Consider the following 12,463-nt stretch of genomic DNA (forward strand, 5'->3'; position numbering starts at 1 on the left):
CTCGTGCGTTAGTCTTTTGGCCCATAAAGACTTGTAGTTTTTTATTGATTGAACTTTGTTAATTTTATTCGCCGTTTACGTCATTTCGTTTCCTAATAGCTTAACAGATCTATAAAGGCTTAAGTCATAATCCGATTTCGTCTAGGGGATTAGGCGGAGTAGACATTAAGTCAGTCATACTGAAGAAAGTTCGAGTGTCACAAGTCAAGTGACTTAAGGTGAGTTCAACTCGGTTGGAAAGAAGACACTGAAACGAAATCATCAAACGTAAAGGCGAATACACGTATAACTATACGTGTTTAACGGAGTGGCGGTTAGCTATGCATCGTGGGAGTTTGTGCTTAAATAAATTTCTCATTTTTGTGAGATAACCACCCCGTTACAAATTATAGTTTACAGATGAAATTACGATTACAACATTTTATTTGGATAATCAGCCGTGGGAGTGGAAAGAGGAACAGCAGATTGTATTTGAAAGGTTGAAGCACACATTAACAGAGGCGACGGTATTATCGCGCCCTGATTTTGCGCGCTCCTTTTATTTGCACTGCGACGGCTCGTCCTTCGCGGTTGGCTCGTATTTGGTTCATATATTCAACGATAGTGAACATCTAATTTGTTACGCCAGTCGAATGCTAAGTGCACACGAGCGAAATTACACGGATAGCGAAATCGAATTTTGGGAGAGCTATATCATGTACCGGATGTATTTTCGCGAGAATTTGAGGACGAGCTGGATGTATGCGCGTTTAATAAAATTCAGGACAAATGGTATCTTCTATGCATCAAAGACGTTCTCCAAAGACCTTAGAAATTTGAGAATTTGAGAGTAGAACGTAATGTTCTGTATCACTATATGCGCGATTACCTGCTCGATAACATTTCGCGAGAAATGTTTGCGTATGATGGTACGCTTGAATTTAGAGAAAGGGTTTTGAAAGACGCTCATTGCGAACTGTTTTCTGAATGCTGACCGGCAAAAGACTTACGATCAAATATATCGTGAATATTACTGGCCGGGAGGGTTGTATGATATGAAGACGTTCGTAGATGAGTGCCCTCAATGTCAAGAGTATAAGGTAGTTCAACAAGCGCCGCAGAGTCTAATGGGTAAACGGGTAGTAGAAAGACTATGGACAGTGGTAGCGATTGATGTGATAGAACTGCCCTATAGCAAGAATCGGTTTAAATACATGATGGTATTTCGGAACTTATTTACTAAGTAGGTCGAATTAAAACCGCTGCGGTCGGCGGACGCTCAAAGATTTAATTTTTTTTAGGTGAGTGATCCCTGAATATATACAAGCATCCCCGAGAATACAAAAGTAACGTGTTCCATGATAGGATACAAGAATACGGTATTGAACACTTGTTTTACCCTGCGTATCATCAACAAAGCGATCGGACTTTGAAAACGATGATGCCGATCATAGGAGCTGGTACAGGCATTTGCATGAATACCGTCATGCCAGAAACACTGCGACTCAGGTGCCTACAAAAATTTCGTCTGCGTTTTTGATTTTATGCTAGATCCGCGACCGGTAAAGAGTTTAAGGCGTGAAATTGAGGTGAAAGCGCCAATATTCAAGCTAGATATGAAAGTGTGGGAAGAAAGTTAGTTACGTTTAAATGCGCTGTGCGACTTGATAGCTAGATACATTGACGAAGAATAGGAAAAGCAAAAGAACCATTACGACAAAGGTAGGCATCAGGCACTCTTTCTTGTAGGCGATTTGGTTTGTCGCAATGTGCATACGCTGTCGAACGCGGTGGCAGGTAGGAACGCGAAACTTGATCCGAAATATGATGGACCAATTAAGATTATCGCAATTCGCCAGAGATTATATGAGTTAACAACGGACAGTAAACATCGTACCACTAGGATGCATGTACTAAAAATTTAGCGTTACGTACCGCCGCGTAAAGTTAAAACATGATTTATCAGGTATAATAAGTGTAATGACATTTGTAATTTTTATTGAAAGTTCAAAAGATCCAACGACGTCAGATGATGATGGCTAAGCAGACGGAGAGTCAAGCTGCATAATCGAGTTTGCTATGGCGCAGGTCACTTCAGATGTTTCGGCGGCATCGATGCGCCTTCAGGATACTGCAAGGGTTATATGGAGGTTAACTAAGTGCTGAGGCTCGCCGCTCCGCTTTTGAGCGTAGGGCAGTTGACCTCTGAGGACACCTCCTGTACCTTACAGTTAGTCGAGGTATCTGTGGTTGAAGCTGTGTGCGAACAGGCTAAGGGTCAACCTGCCGCTGCTGCTACCTTCGCCACCGTTTCCCTTTCAAAGTGACAGGTATGAGGTCCGTTCGTTGACTGGACATAGGAAGCCAGGATCGATAATCCCTTTAGCTGCACTGACTTGTACTTGGGACGAAGCAGTGCGTCGAAGCGTAGCTTTCGTAAAGCGGCGGAGAACTTGAAGGTTTTCGGCGCAAAGAAAAGGATTGTCCTCCCGCTGGTGGAAACGAGTTGCCAAGGCAAGAAATCGCCGGGTTCTTGACCCGCCGGAACTGGATATTTCGCGGGTAAAGCGGCTAACAGGAACTGTATCACGAGTGCTATGATTGGGAGGGGAGGCTGGAGTCCCTTGATGCTAAGCACCATCAATGGTATTTTGAGATGATGTTGAGCTCGAGCAACTCCGAAGACGAGATAGTGCCGGCTCAGAAGCTGTCTCATGTAACTCTGTAGCCACATGCTCCTCTCCCTTTCAAGCCATTATGAAATGCTGTTATGCAAATTATGCGAAGGAGAAAAGGAGAGAGGATGCCGAGACCCGCCAGAACACGGATAGGAAGAAGAGCACTATGTGTTTCAACCTATCAACCGTTGTAGAAGCAATGAGTATTCTTGCATTGCCGACGTCTACTGAAGCTGTTACAGTCGAGACCTTGGGAGGGGAAACGGGCGTCGCTGCCGAAGAGACGACGGCAGAAGACTAGAGAGTGGCAGTTAGGACAAGGCTAACTGCGCAAAAAATAGAATCAATCATACCTGAGCGGCCGATTCCGCTGCAGGTACAATCTGCCATGTCTCCACAGGCGGTGAGTTTGGTTTTATCCTTCAAGATAAGAACCTGGGCAGATGAGCTGGGTGAGAGGCTGGTTCGGGAAATTTTCCTGCACGGTCTGGACCACCTATTACCCGACCAGTAAGCCGGAACTATGGGCGACTCGACGTCTCCGTCCACAACTGCCCGCATTGCCGTAACACTTTTGAGGGGCAAGCCGCAAAGAGGATACGGAATCGGGCAGTGCCAGGAGTGACATGCCTTGAACCCTCTGTCGGAGAGCCCAAGGCGAAAATGCCCAGGCACGAATGTAGAAGGCGTGTTCACGAGAAACTCGCGCGCCGAGCTCAAATGTTCATCCTGGGGGATCCGGCGTTGAGGTCATTGTAGGTAGAGCGTCGCGAGTAGAAATCACGTCGCAAGTAGAAGACGCGCTGGTATTCGTAGGGACTTCGGTTGTTGGGACTTCTCGGGTTGTTGGTTCTGAGGCGACAAACGCTGCTGGCCATCGACTCTGTGGAGCTAATGCCTCGTCACCGTCGGCGGAAGAACTTCAGGCGCTCAGGCTCCGATATTTAAAGTCATTAGAGCGGTATTAGTAAATGGTAAAGTGTATTCTTTCTTCTGTCATTTGTATTCAATTTGAGTCATCAGCGATGGCAATTTGACGCGCTGTTACTGTTCCCTCGGCTGGGAAAAGCGATCTGATTTTATGTTTCGAATCGTATTATTAAATTTTTTTTATGTTTTTTTTCGGCTTTAAAGGTTGTAATTGGTTTACTCTTAGTTTATTTTGATTGTTAATAAAATAGAATGAAGTATTCATTGAAGATAATTTAAGATGGTAGTTCAGGTATTATTTTAGTAAGCGTTTAGCGTTGGTTGCCACTTGCCGGTTGAGAGAGAGGGAGAAACTATGAGAGGCAGAGAGTCAGGACATTCGTAGAGCGAACTTTAGCCTTCGGAGAGGATGTGACAGGAGCAAGCAGTTTGCTTCCCCTTCGTCTGCTTTCCCTCAAATTTCCCCTGCTCTCGACATGACATAGTAGTCAGCCAGCATCGTGCGCATAGAGAATATGCATTTAACTAGTGACCTTTTTTTCAGCCACCGATGATAGCCGAACGAATCATTTGTATTAGTAGTAAGTCTTGCGAGTTATCTTTGTTGTAAGGTTTATGTTAATAATTATTTTACGACAAATTTCGAGAGTTTGCGCGCGAAATCATTTATTACCTATCTTCCTTCCTCCTCTCTCTTTTGATCATTAAGAGTGAAAACGCCTATCTTATCTTTCTTTTAAAGAATTGATGACAAAGCACGTAGGTGATGCGACAACTTTGTTACATAATAATAAATATTTGTAGTTATTTTGTATGTATTCGATTTTTGGAGGCAATAAATTGAGATCAATGAGACATTAGTCAACGTTTTGTTGGCAGACCTGTATTTCCTAATTTCGTATGTTTCTGAATAAACTAAATTTAATTTCTTTCCTCCAAAATCGGAATACCAAGAAAATGGCTATAAGCAAAATAAGGGTAAGTGAGCTATCAAATATCAATACGGGAATAAATATTCTTATGTAACTGAACTTTTATAAATACATACTTTATTCATAAAACTAAAGAAGTAAAACTGTACAGAAATAGAAGTATTTGTAAAATACTTATTCTACTATATATTAAACACACACGCATACAAACACACACACTCATGATATACAATATTTTAAAAATACTTAGTTCTGTAAATAAAACTGCTTTGATTGCAAAAGTAAAAATTGAATGAAATTAAATTGATTTTTACTGTATGAATATTGATGTGATAAACTTACTTTCATAATTTGTATGATTCTTCAGTGACAATAAAATATTTTTATTATACTGTAGTAGTTGCTGAACTTCCTTTTCAAGTTTTTTTATTTGTAAGTGAAAACTAATCTGAAATAAATGAAAATTATTTGACTCATTACTATGCTCTAAAAATGTATTAATGCTTATCTGAACTAAAAATAATAGAAGTGAATATGGTTAGAGTTTACATGAAATCAAAGCTAATGGCGATATTTTTTATCTTTGTGAAAAAATCTAAAATTATTGTTTTTAGTTGAATGTATAAATCAAAATTGTTTCTATTTAAGACATACCGTCTGTTAAATTGTTGTGAAACAATTATTTTTTTAATAGACTTTCAAATATAGAACATATATTTTTGCTTTATTTGATATTCTAACAGTCGACAGTAGCAGCGTGAGATTCGCGTTCAAATGCATTACTATATAGTATCTGTGTGAGCGGTTATCGAAAATGGCGCGCACCGCAAGTTGGAGTAAATGAGAAACAAAAGAGAGTAAAATTTTTTATTAGCTCAGGAAAATAGTCACGACAACTGAGCCGAGCTTCCGAAAAAGAATAAAAAGAAAAACAGTGTGGTGCACTGAGCCAGTGAGGCGAAGAGGAAAGTGACCAGGGGCAGATTCAACGACTAGGGGTAATAGTATCTGTTACCGCCATAGAAAGCTAGAAAAGCGACCACTGCAAACAGGTGATTAATAGACATTAACACAAGTGTTGATTTCCCCAGCCATTCTCATTTGCGATTCTTGACATCAACTCCGTATGAGTACCTTGTGTGTTACGTAAAATTGTTCTTTTAGGCGTTTTGCGTGTGTTAGCTTCGCAAAGCAATATTTCTCTCTTTTAGATGTGAATGTTGTATAAATATGAAACGACAGTTTCTTGGTTGTTTTATATATACGAGGGTCGTTTGAAAAGTCCGTGCAAAGTCAGAGAGATGGCGCTACTAGTGCGTATCAAGGTTATTTTCAGTTAGTGGCATATCTTAGAAGAGCACACATCAAGTTTTAGCCAGATCGGCCAATTACTTTGCGTTTTACATTCGCATTCAATCAAAGAAATCGGGTGGTTGTAAAAAAATGGACGAAAAAGAATTTCGTGTATTGATTAAGGGGGTATCCTGCTTTAGAACGTTCAAAAAATCGATTTTTTTTTATTGCTTAAATCTATTCCTTATATGTATATCTTATACTTATAAGGAATATATGTATAAGATATATGTTATATATTCTTACATATATCCGAAGTTATAGAATCGGATTTGCAATATTTCTGAAGATACAGCACTAAGCGCAGCGGGGCATCGAGCAAGTGCCAGTCCTCGGTCAGACTGAAACGCGCTCGCTTCTCCCCTCGTCTCTAAACTCGAAACTATATACCTGAAAAGGTTCAGCAGTTGTTCGAAATTATATTTTGCTTTCATAGAAGCGTCTTTTGAACCTTAGTATGTGTCATCGGTATATAATCTGTGTGTACCTGTTTTCTATAGAGCTGTTTGTGGCGTAACGTTTAGTTCAATATAATCTTGTCTAGTTATCCGAAAAGTGACAAATTGAGTAGTAATCGTGCTGCAAAACCACGGAAACGAAAATTCCATGGTAATCAATTCACAACAGAATCAGACGATACAGAGTGCAACACAAGTAGTACTGAGAGAAAATTAGCCACCGCTAGCACCGAGAACATCATTGTGCATCTAACTCACTGCTATCGAATAATCGAGTTTGTCACAGTATTTTTTGCAATTTCTGATATCGTAATTTGCAGATATTGCAAACAAAATAAACCATTTTCAGAGAGCGGACATCGAGGCTTAGGTTTCAAAATTGTATTATCGTGTATGTGTGGTCATAGAGAAATAAATTCAGGACCGTTTATAAACACTGGATTCGAAATAAATAGACAAATTGTTTTTGTTATGAGGCTTTTCGGTGTTGGACGAGAAGGTATTAATGTGTTTTGTGGACTTATGGATATATGTCAAGGTTTAGCAAAATCAACGTATGATCAAATTGTGCAGCATTTATATACAGTGTCAAAATCAATGTTCAAAAGCGTTTGTGAAAAAGCTGTCAAAGAAGAGAAAGAAAAAAATATAGAACATGATAGATCTGCTGACTGTTTGAAAGTTTCTGGCGATGGATCCTGGAAAAAACGAGGTTTTACTTCATTGTTTGGTGTTACAACGCTCATTGCATGTTACTCTGGCAAAGTAGTCGATCTTATTGTAAAAAGTGCATATTGTCATTCATGTGCTTTACAAAAGAATATATTAGACGAAGAAGAATTTGAAGAATGGTATAATGATCATAAAGAATCATGTTCTTCAAATCACGATGGTTCAGCAGGGAAGATGGAGGTAGTTTCAATCTTGGAGATGTTCTTGAGATCTGTTGAAAATGTAAAGTATACGAATTACATCGGCGACGGTGATTCGAAAACTTTCAATGGTATTGTAAAACTGAATCCATATGGTGATGATTACCCTGTGACAAAAAATGACTGCGTGGGACACGTACAAAAGCGCATGGGTACTCGACTCCGAAATAAAAGGAAGGAAGAGAAGCTTGGAGGAAAAAAGCGTCTAACAGAGAGTCTCATCAAAAAGTTGACAATATATTATGGTTTAGCAATTCGAAGGAATATTCATTCTGTCCATGATATGAAAAAAGCTGTGATGGCAACGCTGGATCAGTATTGTTCAAACATTCTGCTCGATTGATTGACGAAAAAGTGGAGGAACATATTCGTTCAATCTACGAAGAACTTTCGAATGACGATCTCATGACGTGATGCTTCGGTGGACACACGCAAAATTCGAACGAATCGTTTAACTCCACTGTCTGGCGCATAACTCCGAAACATCTCAATTCTGGTAAAAAAATCGTAGAAATTACTGCGTATATGGCTGCAGGAATGTTCAATGAAGGACATTCAGCAGTTCTGCATAACATACAATTACTCAATTTGAAAATTGGCCAGCAATGTAAAATGTTTGCGGATAATGTTGACATACAACGGATTGAACGAGAAAGACGACGTTCGTCTCTTTCCAGTAAGGAAGCTCGTACGGCCCGTAGATTTGAACAACCTCAACAAAATGAGTTCCATGAGGAAGCTGAAGGTCTATTGTATGGCGCAGGAATAGCTTATTAGCGAATGATTGCCGTAAGTAGTCGAAAATTAACATTTTTCCAGTTCATAAACTCAAAGCACTTTTTCTCGAGTTTTCGTTTTTCCACTTTTTCTAAACTTGCGGGCGTGTTTGCAAAAAAATAAATAAGCTATCGTAACGATCCGAAGTTTTTTAGCTTCAGTTTTATCTACTCTCCTATATGAACTAAAAAGGTTTTTGGAAATAAATTTCTAAAAGACTTTTTCAGCACATTGAAGAGATTTTTTTTTCTCGTAAAAAACACTTTTTGCTTCAAATTCGGAAAAAATTTTAAATTTCACAATTTCTTCGGATTTTTCATGGTTCAAATAGAAAATACATGTATGAAAATGAAATAATTTTTTGACTTTCTGCTTCAGATCAAAATTAAGAGCTCTATCACTCCCGCCAATAGAAGACTCGGATTACGGATTGCCCAACAAATGTGTCTGCAACAAATCGGCTGCATTTTGATATTTTTCTTTAAAAAAATTTTTTTATAATGTTCAATTATATACTAAAATATTCCTGAAAGTTTGCTGAAGTTGGTTATTTTTTTCTATCTTAAAAAAATTCCCTAAAAAACGGTTTTTTTAGGCCTTCCAAAGCAGGATACCCCCTTAAACATTATTTTTTCAAAAACAAAACGCCTCAGGAGATTAAACAGAAGCTTGATAAACATTATGGTGATGGTGCACCTTCGATTAGAATGGTTTATAAGTGGTTTCAAAATTTTCGGAGTGGTCATATGAGCACAAAAGACCCTGAACGTTCTGGACGCCCTGTTGAGGTTACCACTTCAGAAATCATTGATAAAATCCATGATATGGTGATGGCTGGCAGAAAAGTGAAGGTGCGTGAGATTGCTAGTACTGTAAGCAGCTCGAGCGAATGGGTACATAATATTTTGCACCAACATTTGGACATGAAAAAGCTATCCGCTAGATGGGTGCCGCGATTGCTCACGATTGACCAAAAACGAGATCGTGTGAAGTGTTGCAAGAATGGTTTGCAGCTGTTCCAGCAAAATCCGCAAGACTTTAAGCGTCGTTTCATCACTGTAGATGAAACATGAATACATCACTATACTCCTGAAACCAAAGAATAGTCTAAACAATGGGTTACCAAGGGGGAATCTGCTCCGAAAAAGACGGAGACAATTCCTTCGGCCGGAAAGGTTATGGCGACTGTCTCTTGGGATTCGCAAGGAATAATCTTCATCGACTATCTGGAAAAGGGTAAAACCATTACAGGCGAATATTATTCATCGTTATTGGATCCTTTGAAAACCGAGTTGCTAGAGAAACGTCCACGATTGGCCCACAAAAAAGTCCTTTTCCACCACGACAATGTGCCAGCTCACGCCTCAGCAGCTGTGGCCGCAAAACTGATGGAGATAGGGTTCCAACTCGTTTCACATCCCCTCTATTCTCCAGACTTGGCTCCGTCGGACTACTATTTGTTCCTTAATATGAAAAAAAATGCTGGTGGGAAAAAGATTTTATTCAAACGAGGAGGTGATTGCAGAAACGAATGCCTATTTTACAGACTTGGACAAATCCTATTATTTGGAAGGGATTAACAAACTAGAGCAGCGTTGGATGAAATGTATAAGCCTAAAAGGAGACTATGTTGAAAAATAAAAAAGATTTATTAAAAAAATCAAGCAGTTTTTATTTTTGCACGGACTTTTCAAACGACCCTCGTACATATATATTTAATATTAAAGTTCGTACTGATTGCAAGAAAATCGCGTCTAACTTGAAAAATAATTACGTACTAAGGCTAAATACTCCATTTTTACCGAAAGTGTAGCTTGCCTTATTAAGCACTATTAAGACTCCTGTAATGAAAGCCGTTAATAATAATATTCACAGAAATCCGGTATCCTGGTGGGATTCGGAATACGAAAACTCAGAAAGACTTATTTCAACAAATGGCGCTTCTCTAAAATGTAGCCATATTAATAAAATTAATTATACTATACAATAAGACTCGTAGGGGCGGACCACGACTTCGCTAGTCAATCTATACGTACACATTGGCATCGCTATTATAAATATTATATATTACAACCGCACTGTATGCAACTTTCCAAGAACTTTCCAATGATACATATCACGAGTACAATTAAATGGTTTTTCTATTTTTTTCAAATGATTATTCATTGATGAAAATTCCGAAATTTTAAGTTGTTCACAAACGCGCCTTTTCCTTAGAAAATTTCTAAAAGGTTTAAGTCACGGTAAAAATTAAATTAATTGAAGGTAGAGTAGCAGCGAAGTTGATGAAAATCAGATGAGTAGTCCGGGAACAATCTCTTCGATCTTCTTCTTCCCCGAAGAAAACCCTTGATGATGTGTCGCTTAGTCCTCTCGATGAATGCCTGATGATGGATTCCTACACTAGTCTAGATGATGCCTTGACTGGATGGTCTGGAGAGATCCATCTACTCTAAGCCACTGTTAGAGTGAGAATTAGTCGTAAGACGACGATGCACCTACATTTATACAGAGGGCTGAAGCATAATAGCGCTCCTGGTCCTCCCTTCAGTTTCAATGGAAGAAGGCGAAATTGGTCCGAAAAGTGTCGCCCCCATTCGACTAGTTCTAGTATCTTAGGGAGATTATGTGACGTCAATGGCTGGTTGAGACTTGTTTCAATAAATAGATAACAAGTATCACAAACAATCGTGTTGTGCGTTAACCAATTGCAGGATTCGACTTGTTCAAAAAATGCAATGTTAAAAAGGGGATAACGTAGAAAACATTTATATTTAATGTTTTCAAAACAGTGACATCACTCTCTCTTCAATTTTGGCAACAAGGATTGACAAAGAAAATTGCTGGCTCGAACCACTCTTAATAAAAAAAGGGAAAACCAAAGAATGAGAAAAAATATCCCTGCAATTAAAACAAAAGAAAAACAAAGAACGGCCTGAACATAAGTACATATTTTATCTCTTGCCAATTTTAGAGAAAAAAATCGCAGAAAAACTTTGAGAACGGAAATTTTCCTCCACTTTCCAAATTCTATCTAAATCACTCATTCAAAAATCATTTATATCTAATATGACCCGCGTATAAGCATTTTAATCGCAAATTTACATATTTTTTTTTCAAATATCTATAACTCCCTAATTTCAAATCATAGAAAAACTTGCACATGAAAGAAAATGTTCCTTTTTCTATATAAAATACTGTAGAATTTTCACAGATTTTTATCACGTTTTTCATATATAATTGATGCAAAAATAAATAAAAAAATTGTCTGGAACATGAGGTGTTCTTTATTTATTTATTTATTTATTTATTTATTTATTTATTTATTTATTTATTTATTTACCAGAGTATATATACATTAATTACATAGTCGTAATAAACATACATACATTAAACAACTAATAAATTGTATACCAGCAGAGGAAATAGTATTTCTGTTTGCCGGTCTGGACATACTTAAACTTAAAACTAATAAAATAAAATAAATTAATGGAACAAAAAAGATATTTGTATAGTCCGCTTGAAATTTGATAATCAAAAACTATCAAGTCAAGCAAACTATTATAATTCAATTAATGTACTTCACAATATTGTACACTTATCACCAAAATCGAGTAAGCATTGTTCTGGACATAGTTCTATTGCTGTAAGTTGCTTTCCTATCACTTGCGTAGCAGATTTGCTCTATGTGATTAAGTCTCGCTGGGCATGTAAATCCTACTGCATATGTAACCCTATAATGGTGAAACATGCTTTGATGTTGTTGAGATGAGTAGCACTTACAATTTGATGTAAAGACATAAAATTAAATATTATGGATATTTATTATATATAGTTTTATTATATGTATTTATTATATAAAATTATAGAATATTTGTCATCAACAACTATCGTATCTTTATGCTTAGGTTGTAATTTTAGTCCGTAAACGAAATTGATATAAATTTGGGTGCCTTGTACTGCAGAGGAGTTTCTGCAGAAGTAAAGAATAGCTTTATTATTGCCTAGAGAATTGATGTTACCATAAGTCATTCTAATACAATTTGGTTGTTCTATTGCCTTGCCTGGGGCTGACACAACTTTGTTTGTTATTGCTTTAATGTTGTTGACTTCATCCATTTGATCTATTATATCAAAAACCGTTTCTATAGGATTATATTTTGTAATGTTCTCATCAGGTGATAATTCCGGTTATGAGTGTAATGCTTTTAAAAAAGTTATTGGTTTAAAACCTTTAATGTAGGGCTTATAGCAGTCGTCATTCTTTATATCTAGTATAGTTTTATTGATTGTTATATTATATGTCTCAATGAATTTGTTGGTTAACTTAATTATGTTTTCCATTTCTTCAGTTGGTCTGTTTAGCATTTTTTTATAATTGTAAATAGTCATTCTAGAGTAAATAGTCTATCTATTATTATGTA

At 37.6% G+C, this 12,463-nt stretch overlaps 1 protein-coding gene across 3 annotated transcripts in view; it reads right to left on the reverse strand.

Annotated features, from left to right (window-relative positions):
• The window catches only part of LOC131666716 (alpha-1,3-mannosyl-glycoprotein 2-beta-N-acetylglucosaminyltransferase), a 651,543-nt gene that overhangs the window by 510,135 nt on the left and 128,945 nt on the right, over window positions 1-12,463 (reverse strand). For all 3 annotated transcript variants that reach the window (XM_058939594.1, XM_058939578.1, XM_058939586.1), the window contains exon 3: window positions 4,862-4,967. In XM_058939594.1, coding sequence (XP_058795577.1) covers window positions 4,862-4,967 — 106 coding nt within the window. The remainder of the gene's footprint in view (window positions 1-4,861; window positions 4,968-12,463) is intronic.

Source organism: Phymastichus coffea, unplaced genomic scaffold (genome assembly GCF_024137745.1).
Source record: "Phymastichus coffea isolate CEN01 unplaced genomic scaffold, Cenicafe_Pcof_1.1 PCOF00004, whole genome shotgun sequence".
In the NCBI taxonomy this organism is placed as follows: domain Eukaryota; kingdom Metazoa; phylum Arthropoda; class Insecta; order Hymenoptera; family Eulophidae; genus Phymastichus; species Phymastichus coffea.